At 43.5% G+C, this 23771-nt stretch overlaps 1 protein-coding gene across 4 annotated transcripts in view; it reads right to left on the bottom strand.

The window, feature by feature from the left end:
• The window catches only part of LOC127229353 (tubulin beta-2B chain), a 55480-nt gene that overhangs the window by 12452 nt on the left and 19257 nt on the right, over positions 1 to 23771 (bottom strand). The window contains exons 1-2 of one of the 4 annotated variants that reach the window (XM_051194471.1): positions 2619 to 2775; positions 2189 to 2299 (exon numbers count right to left, since the gene is read on the bottom strand). The exons of the other annotated variants lie outside the window; for them this stretch is intronic. Of the exons in view, the coding sequence (XP_051050428.1) occupies positions 2189 to 2299; positions 2619 to 2745 (238 nt within the window). The 5' untranslated portion in view covers positions 2746 to 2775. Of the gene's footprint in view, positions 1 to 2188; positions 2300 to 2618; positions 2776 to 23771 lie in introns of those variants that run through there. 4 annotated transcript variants of the gene reach the window in all.

Here is a 23771-nt window from a genome sequence, read left to right as displayed (position 1 = left end):
CCAGCTACAAAGATGGCTCCTTTTGGCCAGTGCCCTAGCAAAAGCTGTGCTAGTATTTTAAATCCCTCGCCCACTTATTTTGCTGTTAGTACCAGTATCTTAGGGAGAACATGGCCTCTGCTGGGAAGCATCAGCATTTCCAGCAAAAGAATGGCTAGCTACGCTGATGGATGGAGAGAGGGCACCATATCTACAGCCAGCATGCTCAGGTCTGCATTCAGCTGTCCTGAGGAGTGCAGGCAGGTGGTTACTCCACTCATGGTGACTGCACTAGGCACATGAGATCATCATATGAGAGTGTGGTCAGATTGAGGGTGGAGAAGCTGATGTCATACATATTGGGAGACACCCAACATGTGTTATGTGATATTTTGTTTGTGTTCTGACAAATAAAGCTTGCTTGGAGTCAGAGGGCAGAACTAGCCACTAGTTAACCATAGAGGTGTGGAGGTCTGTTCAGAGAGGAGGCAGGAAGTGGTAAGGTGGGGTGGATGGAGGAATGGAAGAGGTAGGAAGTCACTGGTGCCTGCTCCCCCGCTTCTCTGACCTTTCAGTTTTTACCCTGCTATCTGACTCCTGATTTTTATTGATAAGATTCATTAGATTTATACTTCAAACACGGGTGCTGTGAACAGAACCAGGGGCCTCTGAAAGTACAGCAAGCGCTAGCAACTCCTGAGGCAGGCCTGTGGCCCAGCCTCTCTTTTATTCTATTCACTTCTGACTGTTGCCTTCTTGCAATTTTACAGACAGCAGGTACAGCGATACTCTGTACGGCTGTAAACAAATAAAGTACATGCGATGAAACAGTTGTTTTTATACCCTTAGCCATCTTTTAAAGACATTATTTCAAAGTATATGTATGGATCTTTGTGAAGTGTATGCGATACCAAGAAGGCAGTGTCAGAGCCGCTGGACTGGAGTTACAAGCTGCAATGCTTACAGTACAGGGCCTCATTGATGCGTTCTCCACTAGCTGGTGCACAGAACGGCGGTGTCGTAAAGCCTGACCCTGGTGCCTAAGACTCGGTCTGCCCCTTGGTCACTGAAGTGTTTGCCTAGCATCAATGGTCCTTTGAAATCACCTGCTGCCTGTGTATAAGAGGGTATGATGTCTAAACTAATATCACCCTCAGTGCCCTCTGTGTAATGGCCTTTTGCCTACTTAATTCCCTGTGCTGCTCTGGCCTGTCAGAACAAAGAGAATCTTGGATACACAGAGGGATCCCAGGTTGTGTCATTCAAACTATGAAGGGTAAAGTGGAACTACTCCTGGGATACCTTGGATAATCTTTTAGAAACACTTTTGTTTCCAAAGGTAAAATTTCCATGGATTAATGACTCTCAAAAGGACCGAGATCCAGACTGTTGGGGAAATGTTGATCGCAGTTACTAAGCTACCGCCGAGGGGAGTAGAAGCACTGCTATGCTGTTGCTATGGAAACAACAATGTTCTGTACATGTCAGGAAACTGAGAGGATTCTGAGATTTTACGACACAGAAATGTTTGAGATGAAAATGCTTAGCCTGGTTTTAAAAATGAGACAATATATATGTATGTCAAACTGTGGTGTGACACATCATCTTCAACCTTTCTGGTTTTATATATTGGTTTAAAAATGCAAATTTCCAAGACTCAGTGGTGGAAAGGTTGGAATCAAGATGAGGAGCAGACTATGGTGGCATATGTCAGTAAGGCCAGTACTTGGATGGTTGAGGCAAGAGGTCATCCTGGAGAGTAGGAGACTTTCTCAAACAAAAGAATCACCTTGAGGGACAGGACCTGCCTCTGAAAATAAGCACAGGGAACATTCAGTAGATACTTTTAATTAGCTGTAATTAAAGAAGAAGGGCAGGCAGCTCTAAGTACTCGGTCTGCCCCTTGGTCACTGAGGTGTTTGCCTAGCATCAATTGTCCTTTGAAATCACCTGCTGCCTGTAATATCCTCTTTGAAGACTGTCACCCTCGCCACCCCTCCCCCAGAGCTGCTCCTCTTGAAGGCCTTTAACAGCCTCTACAGTCACACACTCTCCTCTGAGCTGTCAAGAGTCAGCTGCACAGGTTAGGCCAGGACTTGTGGTCTGTGGACACAGGCTCAGCTGGGCACTGCACACACAACTGTAAAGCCCATGGCTGCTAGGAAGGGGTGAGTCATTTGGCTGGCTCTCATGGAGCATGACAACATACCGAAAACAAAGTTGTCTGGCCTGAAGATCTGGCCGAAGGGTCCTGACCTCACTGAGTCCATGGTGCCAGGCTCCAGGTCCACCAGGATGGCTCGAGGTACATATTTGTTGCCTGTGGGGACAAGAGCTGACTTACAACTGGGCTTGACAGGGAGAAAGATGTAGCAGCAGAATTCATTACAGAAATCCCAGCACTGAGACAAAGGAAAATGAAACATGCTTAATCACATCAAACATGCAAAGGTCTTCAGGGGCTGCAAAGTGCTTCTCTATCTATCTATCTATCTATCTATCTATCTATCTATCTATCTATCTATCTTGAAGTTGACATTTTAAATGAGAATGCAGAAAGCATTTCCGTGTTGTTTGCATGCTCCTAGCCCCTGCCCCTGCCACAGTATGGAAAGCAAGGCTGACATCCAAACCCTTACCAGCAGCTTCATTATAGTACACATTGATTCTCTCCAGCTGCAAATCACTGTCACCATGGTAACTGCCGGTGGGATCGATGCCATGCTCATCCTTGTCACCTCCCAAAACTGAAATGAAGGGAATCATATCAGACTTAGGACTCTAACTGTCACCCAGAAAGGTCTTGGTCAAACAGCAGGCAAGAGCCCAGTGAGCTGCTGGCCCCTGTGTGCGTGGGCAGCAGCTGCTGCAGAGGGTCTTGGAAATGCGCAGTGCATCGGCCATATTATGACCACAGATGCGGGGCTGGGAGGAGCCTGGAGAAGAAAGTGGGCACAGCAGATCCCCTGCCAGAACTGCAGAGGCAGAGGTTCTCTCACTGCAGGCAAGGGTGAATCTCTGTGACAGGGGGGATTGAAGGCTCCTGACACAGACCCAATACCTCATTGAACTACACAGGTTTATAGCTGTCATTCATACTGGTCTCTGGTCCTAACCAGAGAAGAATGGGTGAGTTTAGAGATAAGAAGCCTGAGAGGGAACAGAGCAACAGTGGAAGGAGCTGGCTATTATTAGGATGCAGCTTCCATTGTGAGTCTTAAACAGGAAAGGGGTGGGGGAGACGTTTTTGTACCATGCCTACCCACACCTTATATGAACTCCCCACAGCGGCTTGGAGATGTAGCGCTACCTAGTGCCATCATTTGCTCTCCCAAGTGGAAATAAGACTATCATGCTGTATGTCAACACACTTAGACAGTGCCCATGTGAACAGGATTTATTTAGGACCCTCATCTGCATGTTGCTACATCCAAAACACAAGTTCAGACAAAGATTGCAAGTCAATTATAAAAGAGAAATAAACTATAGGCACAGGACCTTTAAACATCTGGGATCAAACAGATGTGGGGTTTCTTTACTAGGAAATGACAAGCAGAATGTGTAAGACTGTGGGTTTGGGGGAGCCAGGTAGCAAACTGCTGAGCAGAAGCAGGTAGCAAATTCAGTTCACTTACATGGAGAACATCTCTCATCCACAGATTCTGTGATGTTTAGGCAGACAGTGTGAGCCTGTGTGCCTGGAAGCAAGGCAAAATTTAGAGGCATTTGGAAAGGATTAGAAGCCTGGCTAAGGTATAGGGAAATTAAAGCCAGGGGTAAGAATCAGGCGTCTGCAAACAGCTGGCTGCTCTTCCATTGTTTCAGCCTCCTCTCTCAATCTATTATGAAATGAGACTAGCAATAGAATGAAATTCATTGTCTTGAGGTTTGACCAGTGAGTTCTCAAGGTCAATTGGCATCATGTTCAATGTCCCTTTGGAGCCAGCTGTACCATCTTCGATCATATTTCCACACTGATAGGTGTTAAAGATGTTAAAGAGTAGGCTATGGTGGTTTCAGAGCGTGTTGGAGGTTCTAGCAAAGGAGTACAGCTGGTCATATATCCTTGATGGAAGTCTTGTTTTGGGAAAGATGTTCTTTTCAAACAAGCACATAGATTTGGGAGAGACTCACACGGAGTGCTGAGGGAGGAATGGGACACCCACCTAGCCAGCCACCTTGGCTGAATCAGTCCTGGTGATCAACGGGCTGATAGATGCAACAGCCAGAGTGCTCTCACATCTGACTGTGGTGGTTTGAATGAGAATGTCCCCTGTAGCAAGGCTTTTTCTTTTGGTCCACTAACCCGCTCCCACATCATGACATGGAGACTTGTTATTAGTTATGAATGCTCGGCCTAGCTTTGGCTTGTTTCTGGCTAGCTCTTATAACTTATAACAGTATAGTAACCTGTTTCTCTCTGTCTACTTTTTGCCTCATGGCTTTTTGCTTTTCCTTCCTCCTTCACATCTTACTTTCACTGCTTCTCATGCCTGGCTGACTGGCTGCTGCCTGGTTTGTGTATCTCTCTCATTCTCCCCTCTCTCTTCCTTTATTCTCCTCGAGCCTAGATTTCTCCTCCTACTTATTCTCTCTGCCTGCCAGCCCTGCCTATCCTTTCTCTGTCTAGCTATTGGCCATCCAGCTCTTTATTAGACCAATCAGATGCCTCAGGCAGGCAAGGTCAAACAAATAACAGCACATCTTGACATAATTAAACAAATGCTGCACAAACAAATGTAACACACCTTTATACAGTTAAAGTAATATTCCACATCATAAACAATTGTAACACATATTTACATAGTTAAATATTCCATGACAGTCCCCCATACTCTCGGGTATTTGAACACGTGTTCCCAGTTGGTAGCACTGTTTGGGGAGGTTTAGGAGGTGTGGAATTGTTGAAGGAAGTATGTCACTGGAGATGTACTTTGAGAATGTCAAGGCCCAGGCCTTTTCTAGTTGCTCTGTCTGCTTTGTGTTTGTGGTTTAGGATGTGAACTCTCAGCTTTCCACTCAATTCACCATGCCTACCTGTGGTGGCCACACCTCTCTGCAATAATGGTAATAGACTCCCCGCCCCCCCCCCAACTGTAAACTCAAACTCTTCTTTGTATAAGTTGCCTTGGTCATGGTGTTTTATCACAGCAACAGAAAAGTAACTAAAGTAGCTGAGAGAGGTCTTGCCACTCAGATAAGCTTCCAATTTGTGAAGAGTGCCTGAGGCATTTTCTGATCCTAAAAAGTGACTGGGTTAAAACCCTGCTTCAAATGTCATTCAAGGGGATGAAGTCCCAACCCAAGCAGACAACAGAACTTGTCAGTGTCACCCACATGATTCTAGCTTTAGAGGCATGATGGATGCAAGACTAAAGGGGTTGTGGAATCTTCCTCTGTGGTTTCAGAGAGCAACTGGGGCCACATGTGGCAGGGGAATCCCTATGTGAGAAGAGGGCAGGAGACCCTGGAGGCCACTTTGTGAAATTGTGGATATGAAGCCTAGGCTACATTAGAGACCCCAAGATGATGAAAATGCTAGAGCCATAAGATGTCTGCCAAGGAGCTCTGCATACAGGGAGTGGGACCAGACCAAGAGAGACAGATGTATGTTACAGGGAGAAAGGCTAGAAGGTAGTGCCATCCAAGAACTTTGAAATTAAATCCTCAGGCATAAGGCATTGGTCTAGAGGTTTTGGCATTTGTGCTGCTAAGCTCTGGTCTTGTTTATGTCCAGTACTTATTCACTGTGCCCCCCAGTCCCGAGACAGCCATTCCTTACCCCACTCTGTATTGAACTGATGCCTTTAGATAATAAATAAAAAACCTCCTATAAGCCATTAACTTATCAGAATACTAGTTCCCAACAATGCAAGAGCTAAGAATGTCATCAGATGACATCTTGGGCCAAAAGACTACCCTACCCTCCATTTCTTGTGTATATCCATCAATGTATTTCAAACTTGCCTGGATGTATGACTTCTCTTTGAAACATGGAATTTGGGGTAACTAATTTGCATTCCTGGACCATGGCCATTCAAATTGGCTGCAGAATACAGCTTACTCCCTTTAAGATGAGTGCCGTGGTTCTTCTGTTAATGCTAGAAAGAACAATGACTGAAGCCAAGTGATAGCACACAGTTCAGACTTGAGGTTTGCAAAGAGCTTTGTGTGAAGGTCTCTTAAGGGAGGGTTTAAGATAGAAGTGGCAACTTGATGGATTCCCATGTTTGTGGGCTGAATACTTCTGATATACAGGCATCTGAAAGGTTCTGTGCAAACAGACAGCAGTCATCTCTGGCAGCATAGTCCACAGGAAGTCAGGATTGTGTTCTGACAATTGCTAAGAACTAACATAGTTCATTAGATCTCTGACAATCTTAGTAGTTTTGGTAGTACTGTCTATCATTTTCCAAAGCAGAGCATGGGGAAGTGTGGAGATCATGGTAAACTTAGGGGTGGTCTGTGCAGTGGTCCTGGACACAATGCAATCCACCCATGACCTCTTGCAGCACTAACCACTTCAGTTTCTTCCAAACTCTGTGCCCTCTTGAGGGCTTTGGTGAGGAAAGAGAGTTGCAACCTCTTTTTGTGCTTTGTTTTTGCACATAATATAGTTTGGTAGATTTTTTAAATTGCCTGGTGTCTGGGGGGAAGAAATCAACTCAAATTGGGGGTAGTAGAATCATTAAGGTGAGGAAAGAAGACAGTATGTTTAAATAATTGACAGGAGTTAAATTCGATTAGGGGACCTAGGGCCATTATAGGTCATTGTTTGACCAAACAGCTAGGCATCAAGAGCATCCACAAGTAGACACATAAGATTTGACTGTAACACAGCAGGCTCAGAGATTCCAGTCAACTTTGAGTGGCCATGGGTTAGTAAGATGGTCATCAAGTACAGGCACTCTTATCACCAAACCTGACCCCACATGGTAGAAGAAAAAACCAACTTCTGTAAATTGTTCTCTGACTTCAACATTTGTGCCATGGCACATGCAACTTTCTCCATAAATAAATATCATTTTTAAACGCTTTTTTTTAAGAGCCGGAGAAATGATTCAGCAGTTAAGAGCACTTACTCTTCTTTCAGGGGACCAGAGGTCAGTTCCTGGCATTAACATAGTGGCTCTCAACTATAACTCTGTTTCAGAGGCTTTGATATCTGATTCTGGCCTCTGTGGGTACCAGGCACTCACATGGTATACACACATACATGCAGGCAAAACACTCATAAAAATAATAATAAACGTCTTTAAAGATGTTTTAATGAGTATAGATAGGTCTGGAGGGATGAGTCATAGGTTAAAAGCAGTTACTGCTCTGACACTGGAGCTCAGTCCCCAGAACCCATGGCATGCAGCTCATAACTGCCTGTAAGTCTAAATTCAGAGGATTTGAAACCTCTGTTCCCCTTGGCCACTGTCACTCATATGCACATACTGACACACAGACACACAGAGATAAATGATCAAAAATAAAACTAGATCTTAAAAATGGAGAGGCAACCAAATATTAACATCAAGAAATCCAAGCAAACAAATAGAAAGGAGGATATAGCTAGATAGATGGATACCATAGAAAAATCCATAAAAGTTTCATGAGTATCTTTAGATAAAGCAAAACAGTGAGTTCATGAAATAAGAATAGGAAAACTGGCCAGGTGTGGTGGCTCATGCTTGTAATCTCAGCTCTTGGGGAGCCGAGGCAGAAGGATTACCATGAGTTCAAAGTCAGTTCTCCCAGTTCCTTGGGGAAAAAAGACAGATTTATACATGAATCGTGAGGCAAGGAGATTAAATTGGACGGAAGAAGCCACATGATGAGTTGTGTGGTCCCTGGGATGGCATCGGTTATCCTATGGAACTCTTCAGAGATGCCTCCAATTGAGGCAGGGGAGTCCATCCCTACACTCCCATTCCCCTGACCATCCCTGACCATCAAAGCCATGACTTTGGGGTGGCCATTCTCTTAAGCTGAAGACGACTCTGACAAAGGACTACCCTGATAGCCCCAGCTATCCGCAGCTGGGGAAGTGAAAGGCTCACAGAAGTCCGGCAGTCTTTGCTAGTTAGTCAGCAGATTCGTAGTTTTAAAAGTCTTTCTTGGTGCACATTGACTAAGAGCTCCTCCTTACGAGATATGGCCTCACTGGTATCTGCAGAGGGTGTGTTCTGGCTACCCACAGCATGGATGAGCGCGGCCTTGGCTGGCAGCTAAGTCTGGGAGTCGTGGAGGCAGTCCAGCACACCTGTACATAGTGTGTAGACTCTCTCTGGTTAGAGCAGTGCTATGAAAACACTCACTGCTCTCCCACAGGCAGGTGGATCCTGCTATTTGTTGAGTCCGCATCTATCTCAGTTGGGGCTGAACACAAGCAGAAGGAAAGCAAGTGATTTAATGAGAAACGTCAACACCCACCCCCCACTCTGCAGCTATGCTTATTCAAAGAGAAAGCAATAACTTCATATTTTTCAGAGGTGGTGAGTTAGAAGTATTTTCATCTTTAATGATTTTTCAATTTACAAGAGACCAATAATCTAAGCCTGAGCCATGAAGCTGACTTAACCTTTTACTATCATGTAAGTTACAAAAATGGAGTTAAATTTTCATTACCAAACCTATGTCTTCATCTCATCCGTATTCTGCTCATTCAGTTGGTGCCTATTAAGTGCATAGAGCTGATGAGGTAAGTAGGAGAAAAGAGAGAAAAGCCACACCAAGTGTCTGCTAGGTTCAGTAGCCAGCTACAATACTACACACACAGAGAGAAAGAGAGAGAGAGAGAATTAATTATCTCTTTATGTATGAATAGGCTCAGAAGGGTTAAAAAAAGGCTCTTCCCTTTCCCCCCAGCACCATATAATACCAGAAAGAAAGGAAGGGGAAAAAAAACAAGACAAAAAAAAAAAAAAAAGACAGTAATTGCATCTCCTGATGCAGACAGAGCTTTTTCTGGAGTTTCACATCCAAGCTGTTTCCTAGGCAACCAGCACCCAGCCTCCAGGACTGTCTGCCTGAACTCAGAGGAAGGGGGGAATGCAGCCAATGTCTACTCACCCCCTCATTTCCTGCCTTAGCGATGATGCCGCCAACCCTTTGTTGGGGTGTTAATGTGGCAAAAACAGAAAGCCCCAGAAGCCTGTCCGTGGGATTCTATTTCAGATGAACTATTCCCACTCACTGAAGGTCCGGATCCATTGAGAACCTTGCTTGTGAGAGCACTGAGCTCATTTCTATTTTTATTCACACCCTGGTTTTTTTTTCATGGGGGAGGGGGGTATCCCTGGAGCAAGAATGAGTCCTCTTTATTCACATGAGGTGGGACCATTTGAGACCCATGAGAAAAGAAAGCCCTCCCCTCCCCACAACCCTGTCCATGGGAAAAGGCTCCCCAGTGTGATCTCCAGTTCCCAGACCAGGACTAGCATGTCTCTGTGTCACACATCCTGCTTGATCTGGTGCCAGATCTTTGCTTATTGTGCACTTCCCCAGTGGACCTGGAAGATGGTGTCTGGGACTTAAGGAATTTGCTTTCCAGGTGAGCAGGAAGAAGAGGTAGTTGCCTTCCATGCCATTACCACCTTGATCATTCTGCCCTCATCCATCCAAAGCATTTCCTTTACTCATGACTGAGAAGCAGACACATTTGCCCATCTGACACCTGTGTGAAAGCAATCCAAACCCCAGCTTGTGGACAAAATCCATCTCCCTCGGTAATATATGGAAGGACACATCTGTGGACCAGCCTGTTCCATCTTCACTTATCAGTTCAGATACCAACCACCAGCTGCAGAGTAGTCACAGGTCATGGACAAGGGACAGCAGCCTCACTATGATCCTGGCCCACGGGGTGGGGAACAGTGGGCTTGGTTCTGAGATGTGGGAAGTCATCATCTGCCAGGATCTGGAGCTGATGGGTGAGAGGGCCTGGCAAAGTCCCCAGACTTGACAGGGTCTGGAGTCAGGCTTTGTGCTCTGGAAAGGGCAGTGCTCAAGGGAATCTAGGGGTCAGAGGACATGCTGGGAGGCAGGCAGACAGGGAAAGAGGCCATTCATAAACAAGATAGCCTTCTTCTGGCTCCTTTGTCACCCAGGACAAAGAGTTGACAGTTCCTTCCTCCCATGGTGGACTCCCTCTTGTTGACCTGCCCTGACACATCTTAGGCAGACCCTGACCCCTAGACACTGTGATCCAACTAGACCACTCTTCTTTGTCTAATTTGACCAGTCCAAAATGAGGGGAGAGGAACTTGCCTCACACCACCAAAAACACTTAAAACCCAATCCCTCCTGGGGGGTGGGTGGCGGGTGGCAGATTTTGGTTTCAGGATCTCCTTCCCACTTGTGGTGAGTTTTTCTTTGGGGGAAGCCACGTGCATGTACTTTCACTTTTAATAAAATATGTTTACTTCCTATGACTATGACATATTTCCTGCATTTTAATTCTTTAGTCAATGGAGAAAACAAATCCAAGCTAGGACCCCTAGATGGTAACATTTGGGGGGGGGGGTTCCATCTGTAATTTGAAGACTACTTATTCAATAAGGTCAGTATGGACAAAGCCAAACTGGGAAAGGATAGAATGGTGTGGTGGTTTAAGTGAGAATTACCACCCTTAGGCTCATATGTTCGAATGCTTGGTCCTCCGTTACTGGAACTGTTTGGGAAGGAATTGGAGATGTGGCCCTGTTGGAGGAGGTGTGTCACTGGGAGTGGGCTTTGAGATTTCAAAAGCCCATGCCAGGCACAGCATCAGCATCAGCATCAGCAGCATCATCTCTCTCTCTCTCTCTCTCTCTCTCTCTCTCTCTCTCTCTCTCTCTCTCTTTCTCCCTCTCTCTCTCTCTCTAACTTGCAGATCAGATGTAAGCTCTCAGATACTGCTCCAGTGCCAGGCCTACCTGCCCCTGTACTCCTGCCATGATATTCACAGACTCACCCTCTGAAACTGTAAGCAAATCACCAATTAAGTGCTTCCTTTTTAAGTTGCCTTGGTCATGATGTCTCTACTCCACAATAGAACATTGACTAAGACAAAGGGGGTGATAGTTAAGATCTCCTGACTCCTTCCCATCCTTAAATGGGGGACCCCAAATTTAGTAAATGGGATTACTAGGCTGGTAATTTTGTTTCTCCTTTTTTCTGACAGGGAGATTTCTATTTAGAATTTACCTCTAATGCCTATCAGAGAGCAAGAGATTTTGTTTGTTTTTTGTTTGTTTGTTTTTTGGCCAACTTTCACCCTTGGAATTGAAATGAGGAATCTGTTAGAGTTAATTATTGATAGCTGGCTTTGCTTCTGGGAAACTCAATGACATTTATTCCCAATGATATCAAATCTTTCACCTTTCACCCGTTAATTGTGTCTTCTCAAACTTGAGGATTCTGTCTTATCTTTCCTCTTGTTGCTTATCTCACCTAAATCAAACATGGAAAAGGCCAGTAGCAAGTAGTTAAGAGTATGTGAAAGTTCTAGAAAGAGGACTGCTTTCTTAGAAAAATGAAGAGACTGAGATTGCTCCTGCAGAGGACCCTGGTTCTATTCCCAGCAGTTCACAATCGCCTATCACTACAGTTGCAAGGGAGAAGATGCCTTTTTCTTATCGCCACTGGCAAACACACACACACACACACACACACACACACACACACACACATACACACACACACACATACACACACACACACAAACTTTTTTTAATGTGAGAAAAGTAGTTGTTGGCCACTTTATTTAGGGAGATACGAGAAGTTGCTCTCAGCCTGGAGACAGACAAACCTTTTGTTGCTTTTAATGCTATATGTCTGTCCTTCTTCTGTCCCTCTACAAATGAATTGTTTTAACCTAAAATTTGAGTAATGGTTAAATTTTTCTTTCTCCATCTCTAGAAGACATTTGGGAAGGAGTTTACACTGTGATTCTAGCTTCTCCCATATTCCAGTATGGACTCCCCTGTCGGAAAATGTTGAAGTTGAAGATGTGTCACATTCGTTTATGCTGTGGAAATTTGTTTAATGATGCAAAGATGTGTTGCATTCTTTTACGTTTCATTTGTTTAACTCTGTGAAGCTGTGTTACTTTGCCTGTCTAAAATACCTGATTGGTTTAATAAAGAGTTGAATGGCTAATAGCCAGGCAGGAAAGAGAAATGGGTGGGGCTGGCAGGCAGAAAGAATAAATAAGAGAAGAAGAAAAGGAGAAGAAGATGCCAGGGGCCACATAGCCAGTCACGGAGTAAGTAGGAAAGAAAGGAATATACAGTAGAGAAAGGTAAAAGCCCAGAGGCAAAAGGTGGATGGGGTAATTAATAAAAGCTAACTAAAAACAAGTCAAGCTAAGGCCAGGCATTCATAAGTATGAATAGGTCTCTGTGTATTTATTTGAGAGCAGGTTGGCAGGCCCCCAAAGAGTTTAAAAAAAAAAAAAAAAGTACATCTTGGTGCCCCACATGGAATGCCAAATGTTGTTTCGAATTCAATACAGTGGCTGTACCTTAAGTAATTGTTGTTCCAATTGGCAATTGCAACTCTGCAGTTACCAGCAGAAGTTCTGCCTCATGGGCCACAGCCAGGAAGGAATTCTATTCCCTCAGGCATCGGCTCTATCATGGCCACTAAAGGAAACTTTATCTAGATCTCTATCCTTCTATAGAACTCAGGATTCAAAGGTTGAGGTGAAACACTGCTAGCTAAGAAAGGCTGAAGAACAAGTGGCTAACCTTCTCCCCACATCTCCCCAAAATAAAAAATGGTTGGCCTTCTGCTCAAAGAACTCTGGCAGAATTTCTGCTGGCCTGGCACCAGAGTGTTAGCAAACAGCCTTAATCCCTGCTGGGCTATAACTGGCCTAGCTCTGGGGAGTTAGCACCTAGTCCTAATCCATCCTTTGTTGAGCAGATACCTTTTGTCCCCCTATGTGAACCTTACCTGGGAGTTCCCCAAGGATACAAAACCTAAGCAAAGCTTGGTTCAGAAACCCTGAAAACTGGCACCTGATAAATCAAGACTTTGCATTTGGCATTGTGTTTTTGGAAGACTCATTCAAGTTGTTCTGAGAATATGTAATCAACTAGATAAAGAGTAGCTATTGAGACAAATAAAAATGCCCTGTGTGTAGGGAAAGTGCTTAAGTCCATCAAGGCTGAAGACCCTTGCAGCCATGAAAGCCTAAATTCATTCTTAAAAGTGTCTCTGAGTCTTCTTTCAACAGACCCACATGAACCCACACCTGCGCCATGCTATCTGCAACCCTGCGCCTTGCCATCTGCAACAAAGAACTCTTGCTACACTTGGTTCCTCCTTACCACTTCCTGTCAGTTAATTGCTGACTCAGCCTCCTGGCCCTAGGTTAATTTTATTTAACCAAACAAATGTAATATGTCTTTGCATCCTTAACAAAAGCAACAGAAACAAATGTAACATAATTTACACAGTTAAAATAATATTCCACAGCACTCCCTTTCTTTGGGTTGAAAGCATGGATTGCTTTCTCTATTTCTTTACTACTCTGCTATTCTTGGCATACTTGGAAATGATTTCTCCTGCTATATCTATGCTGACCTAACTTGGATGAATGATTATTTAATTTTTTTTTTTTTAAATTTTGGTTTTTCGACACAGGCTTTCTCTGTAGCTATGGAGCCTGTCCTGAAATTTGTTCTGTAGTCCAGGCTGGCCTCGAACTCACAGAAATTCACCTGCCTCTGCCTCCCTAGTGCTGGGATTAAAGGCACACACCACCACTGCCTAGAAATGATTTAATTCTTAACAATGTATTTTTGTTTTAAACTTTATTAATCCAAAAAGTTGTAATTTTAAAAAATTATGCACCAAAATTAATGGGACACAATGGATGTTTGTTTTAAAAATAAAGGGAGAGACTGTCCACGTTTAGCCTTTTGAGATTCTCAGATTCCAGCTCTGATGGGGGAGGACTCGCTTTATCATGGAACTGAGCACACCACTGGCAGGAAGTAACAAACTGGGTTCTTTGCCATCTTGGCTGATGACCTCATCAAAATGGAGGTGATTGTGTGACTTGGCTACCGTCTTGGTTAGCAACATCAAAATAGAGGCATCCACAAAAGTTACCGCTGAGCCCTCATGGGCTCCTGTGCCATGGGCACAGACATCCCAATCCTCTTCTGGATTCCTAGTGGGATCATGGAATTGAGAGACTTGAAGTAAACACCAAAACTGGTTCTATTGCCACACAATAAGGTTAATGTGTTTCCCATATCAGAGTAAGGAACTAATATCAGACCGCCCAGGGCTTTTTAGATTATGACACATTGTTTCACATGATGTTATGTTATTTACTGGTTTCTAAGAGGGATTTAGACATTTTCAATCCAATTGCATCTAAAACTGTCCGACTAACATAGGGTGTTGATACTTTGAGATAGCTATGCCTAAGGAGCAGCAACCAAACATTGGAGAAACACAGATCCCAGCAAGGACCTGAAAAATAGATTGCCAGGGCTAGATAAACTACTTCCGGTAGGTGGCTAGAAACGGATTCAGCATGCTTGGGCAGGAGGCTGGAGATACAGGCACCACTGGGTCTTAACGCCTGCTGTTTCTCCTGGTTTCACCAGGCTTGTTTTTCTCTAATTGAGAATCAATGTCCTTTCCTTCTCCACACAAGTCTCCCTAGTTCCACACTTGGTGGGTTTTGTTTCTGCCCTATCACAGCCTGGATATTTCTGCTTTTGCCTTCACCATTCAATTACAGTGACATAGAGAAGCTAAGAATACAACAACACCAACAAAAACACAACTAAAAAAAAAAAAAAAAAAAAACAGTGATGACAACACCTTCTAGTTTTTTTAGACTTTTGGAGTTTTGGGGTGTGCATGAGTATGTGTGTGCGCATGCATGTGCAGTGTGCATGTGAGTGTGTATGTGTGTGTGCATGCAGGTGTGTGTGTGTGTGTGTGTGTGTGTGTGTATGTGTGTGTGTGTATGTGTGTGTGTGTGTGTACAGATGACAGGATTTAAATCCAGTTCACACATGGTAAATTTCAGAGATGCTCTCCCAATCTAGATAACCCTCTTTAATTGGAGGAGAAAATGAACATGAACCAAGACCCCTAGACAGTTCCAAGCAGAGACAAGGGCTCAGTGACTATGTAGCAGGGCAATGCTAATATTCACAGGTCAGCAGAGGTCACAGCTAAATACAAGGTGAGCCTGTTGGATATCAATGTACGTTCCTTGGGTGGGGTAATAGTATTACGGGTATGGAAGATGATGTCTTTGTCCTTAAGAGGAGTTGGCAGGAATATTTGGAGTCAAGTGCTAAGATAACTGTAATACACTTTCAGGTAATTTGGCAACACACACACAGACACCAGCAAACAAAGAAAGGTGTAACAGCTGATGTTACAGGAACATGAGCAGTGGCTGACTGCGTTGTCCTTTTGAGTTATTGGTGTCTTAGTTAGGGTTTCTATTGCTATGAAGAGACACCATGACCACTGCAACTCTTATGAAGGGAAACATTTATTGGGAGTGGCTCCCTTACAGTTCAGAGATTCAGTCCATTATCATCCATTATCATCACGGTGGGGAGCATGGTGGTGTGCAGGCAGACATGGTGCTGGCTACATCTTGATCAGAAGGCAACAAGAAGTGGACTCTGACACTGAAGGAAGCTTAAACAAAAAAGAGACCTCAAGGCCCGCTCCCAAAGTGACACACTTCCTTCAACAAGCCCAAACCCACTTCAACAAGGCCACACCTCCTAATAGTGCCATTCCCTATGAGCTTATGGGGACCAATTACTTTCAAGCTACCACTGTGGATTTCCTTTTTATTTTCTTTTTTGTCCAAGAAGGGTCAGTGATTTGTTCTAGGCCTAAAGCATAATTTTCTCATCACTAATCTGGAGTTCTTAGCTACAACACATGGTGTGGTTAGTGGTCATCAGGCTGGCTTCCTCATAAATATACAATGCAGGTGAAATCTGGTAAAAACCACAACCTCCAAATTCACTCATTCGCCTGGTAGTGGTGGCATACATCTTTAATCCCAGTACTTGGGAGACAGAATCAGGCAGATCTCTGTGAGTTTGAGGCCAGCATGGTTTACAGAGTGAGTTCCAGGACAGCCAGAAACAATGAGCAACACAGAGAAACTCAAAAAACCAAAACCCCAACAAAACAGATCCACTCATCAAAAATATTTCCTATAAAGCAAGCTGGTAAGGCCTATTTTTATCTGTATTTTCTTGTTCTCCCACTTTCAATGCTTAATTGTTTTTCTCACTTAAAGGAACATTGTTATCTGATGATCCCCTCCTGTGGCCGGAAGTACAAACATGTGCCCAGTCCAGATTACACCACAACATGGACACGAGTCTTCTAGATTTTAGCATGATTCTGCTTTAATTATTTTTCACATGTACTTAGTGTGTGTGTGTGTGTGTGTGTGTGTGTGTGTGTGTGTGTGTGTGTGCATGCGCGTGAGTGCATGCCATGGGTGGAGGAAAGGAGACCACTTTTAGGAGTTAGCTATCTCCTTCCGTCATGTAGACCTCAGATGAAACTCAGGCTGTCAAACATTTAGGGCCTTTACCCATGAGTCATCTCTCCCACCCATGGTTCTGCTTTTAAAGCCTTAAGGAAGTGACTCGCTCAACCAAAGCACACATCTCAGACCACTTCTGTGCAATTAGCATTAAAAACATTGTTTCTAATAGGATGGAATGGACAAACGCATGAAAACTCATGACACTCTTGCTCACCTGGACTGTTGGAGTCCAAGGACAAGAACAGAGGCTTACTTATATTTGTAATGGCCAGCATCATAAATGTCTGCTGACTAAATAAGTGAGCGAAAAAAAAAAAATGTTAAAAGTAGAAGACAAGGATGTGACACTTGAAGTCTGTAGCAGCCAAGTCATTGTTTCCATGGCTTAGGGTATTTGTTGACTGAATATAGCAGATTGATAGCTAATGCTGGGAGAGCTGAGTCATGATCCAGAATTATGAGTATGTAAAATAATGTAACTAATGAGGACTAGATGATATTGCACAAACAAAACCAAAAGTTGTGCTAAAGTAGTTGTTCAGGGGAATAGTCTTTTTAAAAGTGGTAATGTTATTCACAATTTCCCCTCTCTCTCTCTCTCTCTCTCTCTCTCTCTCTCTCTCTCTCTGTGTGTGTGTGTGTGTGTGTGTGTGTGTGTGTGTGTGTGTGTGTGTACATGCATATGCCAAAGCAAGAGCATGAGGTCAAAGTAACTTTCTGGGGTCAGTTTTCTCCTTCTACCATTCAGGTCCTCAGACTTGATGGGAGGGGCCTTTTCTGGTGCATCATCCCACCAGCCCGGGGTACCATTCATTACCCTGTGCACATTTTGTTTTTCCTTTGAGTGGACAGGGTCTTGTTATGTACCCCTACCTGACTTTGAAGTTGCAGTCTTCCTGCCTGTGCCTCCTGAATGTAGGGTTACAGACGTGTGCCTCCACATCTGGCTATCATTATTTTTATTTTTTATTATACTAATTCATTTGTTAGGGCACTTGTGGAGGTCAGAGAACAATTTATGGGAGTGAGTTTTCTCCTTCCAGCATAAGGGTTCTGGAGATAAAACTCAGGTTGTCAGACTTGTGGCAAGCACCTTTACCCACTGAGTCACGCTGCTAGCTTCCATTTTGTAATTTAACGGACATTATTTTAAAATATCTATTACCTCTGAGTGCAATTGGGAATTGCACTTACCTCTGAACAATTGCCTCTGAGCAAATGGGTACAGTTTTAATATAAAAACGAAATGTCACAGCATGGAGAATTACTTGCTTCTGTTCATATGGAGTCTAGTTCATAGACTTACATGGGATTTATTAGATTATTAGAAAAGAGAAGCAAGATGTTGACAGTAGAAAAACCTGGGATACTGCTGGAACTTATGCTCTGGCCTTATTTCCGGCATCCAGTCAATAGTATGGGCAAAAAGTCTGGTGACGATCTGCTCCCCAATAGGATTTCATGTATCCAATGCTGGTCTTGAACTCACTGTGTAAATAGCCTTGGGTGACATTGAATTTCTGGTCCTCCTGCCTCCATCTCCCAAGCACTGGAATTATAGGCATGGGCTAGTAACTCTGTTTATACAGTGATAGGGACATCATGCATGCTAGACAAACACTCTATTCACTGAGCTCTATCTTAGGTCCTCAGAGAATACGATTTTAAGTAGTCTGTTTGGTTCTTGACAATTCTGCACATACAAGTTCATCTACAGATTCAAGGCTGTAAATGTCAATTGCATTGATTTCATGTCCATGCATGACACCATAGTGGGTTTAAAATTAATTCTCACTCTGTTATATAAGAATGGTGCCAATGCTCACTGATAAAGAACACAAATTTTATTTAGTATAAACTATTGTTCATCAAGTTGCCAGTGTTTTGAAATTAATAACATCCACTAATGGAGAACATAAGAATTTAGTACATAAACATGTGCAAATAAAAATAACTAAATCTTTCCTAAAATTTATTCATTTATTTGTTAGTTAATTTCTATCTCATGAACCCTTGTGGTAGTAACAACTTCAGTGTAGGTGAGACCCATAGCCCCTTTTCCCTGAGGTGGGTGCAGAGTCAGAGAAGGTATGTGCAATGCCAGGCTGCTGTGGAGACACGTGGCATGTAGCCCCTTTCCCTGACATCTGTCACACTGGTGCCTGATGAGGTGTCACATTCCCTTCCAGGTTCCCATTATAAAGTTCATGATGCACTTTGTGGATCATGGTGGCCTCATTAGTTCTCCTGGGTGGCAACTACTTCCATGTCCTTCAAAGTCACAGCATGTAAAGCCTTTCAAAGCTTATCCACAAGGTTCTGAAATCCAGCGGACTCTCTAGTTGGTGGACATGGGTCACAGTTAATCTGGGGAGTTTTGCAGACTGCATAGAGATCTGGTAAGGTACTGTTCCTGAATGTGTCCAAGAGGACACAAGAGGTGTTTCCAGAGAAAGACAGCAAAATTGGCAGTGAAGACATCCTAGAATGTGAGCAGCACCATCTGGTGGACCTGAGGTCCAAGTGGGACAGAAGGGCATGAAAGGGGAGGAATGTTCGACCACCACCATTCCTTCCCCTCTGAGCTCGGTGGTCTTCCCCTGTTGCTGCTCTTGAGTATCAGACCCCAGGTTCTTTGGCCTTTGGACTCAGAGACCTGCTTTAGTGGCTCCCTGGGGGCCCTCAGGCCTTTGGCCGAAGACTTGATACCGAAACTCCTGCCTTTGTGGTTTGGAGGCTTCTGGATTCTTGGACTGAGTCATTACTAATATTTCCTATTGTGCACTGTAACTGCCATCACTCTGCTGTACTATAGAACCTTACAACTTTGTTCTCTGGTCACTGACATTTCTAATCCCCCTTTCTGCTTTCCTCCTCAGCCTCTGGTAAGAGCTATTCTATTTTCAGTTTATATCAGTGTGGTGATATATTGTTTATGATCTAATAAAGTGTGCCTGAAGATCAGGATGCAGAGCCAGCCACACTAGCTACCCATAGAAGCTGGGCAGTGGTGGCACACACCTTTAATCCCAGGACTCAGGAGACAGAGGCAGGTGGATCTCTGGGAGTTCAAGGCCACCCAGGGCTGCATGAGAGTGAATCAGTCTAAGAGAGAAATGGAGTTCATGCCTTTAATCCCAGCACTAGAGAGATATATAAGACAGCTCAGTGGCTTATACTGGATTCATTCTAGCAATTAGTCTCCAGCCACATTGAGGACAGGATCTCCCTAGTCTTTGTAGAGGTAAGAGCTCTCTGGATACTTGGCTTCACAGATCTTCAGCTTGAAATCCAATATCTGTCTCTGTGTTTTTATAATCCATGCTGCATATCAGATCACCTAATTTTGGTCCCACATATAAGTGAAATCATGTGTTTTGTCTCTGTGCTTAGATCATTTCCCTCAGTTTCCTCCAGGCCTATCCATGTTGTTGCAAATGACAGGATTTCAACCCATTTCCTGAAACATGAGCTGTTTATATTTTACCGTATAATGGGGGGGGGGGTATTACATGCTTCATTAAGAGTGTATAAGAGGCAATTGACGACAAAGCACCATTCTGTCATAAACAATGAAAAACTGAATGCAACATTCCAAAAAATTTATTTTCAGTCCTGAGAAAATAAACACCTAATGCCTACAGCCTCTGGAGGGAGAAACATAGTAAGATGGGTTCACAGTCCCTCCTGCATCCTTGCTGGGACCTTTCCTTATTCAGGCATCCAATCAGAGCACATCAGGCTTGCAGAACTGCAAAGAGAAACCATGCCTAAGGGGAAGCTGTGAAGGTTCAAGAATGAACAAATGATTCCATAAATATGCATAATATTTTTGAAAATATTGGTTGAATACTAGGATGTTATGTGTAAATGAGATTCTACAAGGCTGTTCAAAGACCAGCTATCAAAGACCACTATAGTGTAATCAAAGCTTGCAAAATCCTAAGAATTCTGCATTCTGAGCTACTTACATGGGACTATCTCAGGTGAACCTCAGGGCATTCAATAGAAACCTGGGTAAGGTCAGAACTTCAGAGCACACTGGTGACCCCTTTCTCATAGGGAAATGCTCCAAGGTCTCCCTGTGGGTTCCTGAAACTCATACCAATACTGAGCCCAATAAATATACTACCTACATAAGCATACCAATGATAAAGTTTAATATAAACTGAGCATAGGAAGAGATTAATAATCACAACTACATAATTAATAAAAAGAAAACTTACGACAGTGTACTATTTTAAATACTTTTGGATTCTTTATTTCTGGAATTTTCTATTTAATATTTTCAAAGCATGACTGACTAAACAGAGAGCACGAAAGGTCAAACTGTGGAAAGGAGGGCCACTGTGTAAATAAAGCATGGGGCAGAAGGCAGCACAGATCCATCATAACAGTGCTTAGCAACGATCTAGGGCTCTAGCTGATCTAGGGGTAATGTCCTGCCTGGAAGAACTAAGCCCAAAGAAGTCAGCAATGAAACATTCAAAGTGTCCAGCATTGGCCCTGGAGGTGCCAGGCATACAAAGAAGTAGGAAAATCCAGGGAGGTCAACTTGATCAGTAATAAACACTTAAAAATAACAGAGGGAAGTGTTATTAAAAAACAATAATTTGCAGGGCTGTGGAGGTGCATGCCTTTAATCCCAGCACGGGAGGGAGAGACAGGTGGATCTCTGTGAGTTCAAGGCCATCCTGATCTACAACAGGACAGCTAGAACACAAAGAAACCCTGTCTCAAAAACCAAAACCAAAACAAAACAAAACAAAAAAACAAACAACCAAACAACAATAAAAACAACAGTTTTAGAACTGGAGAGATATAGAGAGCTATGTATGGTTATTAGCATGGGCTGGTCTTGCGGAGGATCTGAGTTGAATCCTGCACCCTTCCTGGGTGAGTCACATTCACCTGGGTATCAGCCACTGCACACAGCCACATTCAAGCACAGATGCCCATACACAGACCCACACACATACAAAACTAACAAATCCTTTTAAAAAGACATCTATTATAAATATCACAGGATTTAAAATAAACCATAAACACAGTGAATAGATAGAAAAATTGTAGGTGTAATATTAGGGATATTGTGGCATGTGAGTTATATCTTATTTGGAAATGAAATGAAATGAAAACAGCACCTGAAATGAAACTTTTACTGGGGCATCTTAACAGGACTAGACACAGAAAAAAGAAAAAGAAAAACAGTCAGTTTGAAGATATGGCAACAGAAACCATCAAACTGAGTCACAGGAATGAAAAAAGAGGCGTTAATAACAGATCAGACCTTCAGTTCCCCAGGAGGAAAGAAAATAAAGAGGGCTAGACATTTAAAAACTGACCTCAATTTTTTTCTAGATTGAAAAAAAATCAATTCATAATTAAACAATGAACTTACCAAACTGCAGCAAGATGAACAGAGAGAAACTGAACAAGACACGCCCTAATCACAGTAATGGATGTCGATCCTAAAAGAAGCCACGGAAGATTTGCTGAACACAGGGAGTGATGGGTCCTCTGACTTCTCCACCATGTAGGTGACGTCTAGAGATGCTGAAGTCCTGACCCAGAACTCTCCATCCACAAAGAAGAGGCTTCAGAGTGAAAGTGTCATGAGGACTTTCCACAGAAGTGAAATAGGCTTTATTGTCGGTAGATCTGAGCCTGGAGAAACCTAAGAAAATTCTTTAGGTTAAACAAAGAAACTCGACCAAAACTCATCTCCACCCTAGAATGATGAGTTTGGGAAGTGGTAGATATGATATTTGGAAAGAAAAGAAATCAAAACACAAGAGTCTCTCTCTCTCTCTCTCTCTCTCTCTCTCTCTCTCTCTCTCTCTCTCTCACACACACACACACACACACACACACACACACACACACACACACCCCTCTGCAAATTGATCATATTGTAAGAGCCTAGCAGCTGTCCGCTCATTGACCGTAGAACTCTAAGTGTGGCTGGTGACATTGGGAAGCCCCCCCCCCCCAGGACCTCAGCTGCTACTGGAACCTGGGATGCTGAACACTCCAGCCATCTTCTGGACCACAGGCCTCACTTCAATGCCTAAGGACTTTGCCCCTGCTTTGACATCTTTTCTGCTCAGACTAGGGAGTTACAAACCCATTCCTGTTCTGACCCATAATTTAGGCACTATCCTAGAGGCTTTGCTTGGTCATACAAGAAGAAAGGCCAAGCCAGCCTTCACACATTGTCAGTGAGTAGGCCTCATGGGGATTGTGACATTGAGCCCCATTCCTTCCTCAGGTCACTTTCCTTCCATGTTGCATAACACCCTGTGCATCATGGGTTCCACACTGCTGGGTCTCACCTTTCCTTTACTTGGCCACCCTGGGAGTTAGCAAAGACATTATGTAAATGAAGCACTTGCTGGAATGTGCTGGCCTGTGCTGCCACCCAAGATGATTCAGTATGACCTAGAAAGTGGATTAAACCAGTTTTTGTCCCTGGTTCCAGTTTCTGGCCTCTGTTGTCTGTCCTTTCCATCTCACTAGCAAACCCTCAGCAAGGCATCTACCTCTGTGTTACAGACTGTTGTGTCCCTGAGAAATCCATCTGTTCAAACCTCAATCCCTAAAGTGATGGCCTTAGGAGGTGGGGCCTTGGGTGGTCATGCCAGGAAGCTGGAACCCCCAGGGATGGGGTTAATGCGGTTATAAAAGGTACTCCTTATCCAGATGTGTGGGACCAGATATGTGTTGGATTTCAGATCTTCTCATTTGAGAATATTTGTATGCTAATGAAATATCTTAAACAGGGGGCTTTTAGCTATTCATGAAATTCATTTGTGTTTCATATATATCTTTTACACAGGGACTGAAGGTAATTTTTAAGAATTTTTAAAATCATTTTGGGCATGAAGCAAATCTTTCTGGTGTAGAAATTCTCTCTTGGGGACACTAAAAAAGATTCAGATTTTGGATTGGGGATAATTTTACCAGATTGTAACCCTATTCAAAATCTGAGCCATCATCCAATGTGCCATTGCTCTACACAGACATGGACAGCCAAAATGGTCCAGGGATGAGGATCAAAGGGAAGAAAGAGCCAAGGACCCAAATGGATGGTGGGTTGTATACATAGAGTCTGCAAAATTAAAAAGTCAGTATTTCAGACATCAGAATTATAAAAATCAACACAACGCAAGAACACTCAAAGTTGAGGGCTCACTCTCTAAAACCATGCACTGCTCTTTCAGAAGATCCAAGTTCCTAACACCTGTAATTCCAGTTC

The sequence above is a fragment of the Phodopus roborovskii genome, unplaced genomic scaffold (genome assembly GCF_943737965.1).
Source record: "Phodopus roborovskii unplaced genomic scaffold, PHOROB, whole genome shotgun sequence".
Lineage (NCBI taxonomy): Eukaryota > Metazoa > Chordata > Mammalia > Rodentia > Cricetidae > Phodopus > Phodopus roborovskii.
Note: the sequence above shows the minus strand (reverse complement) of the source record. Positions and strands in the feature narration are given on the sequence as shown.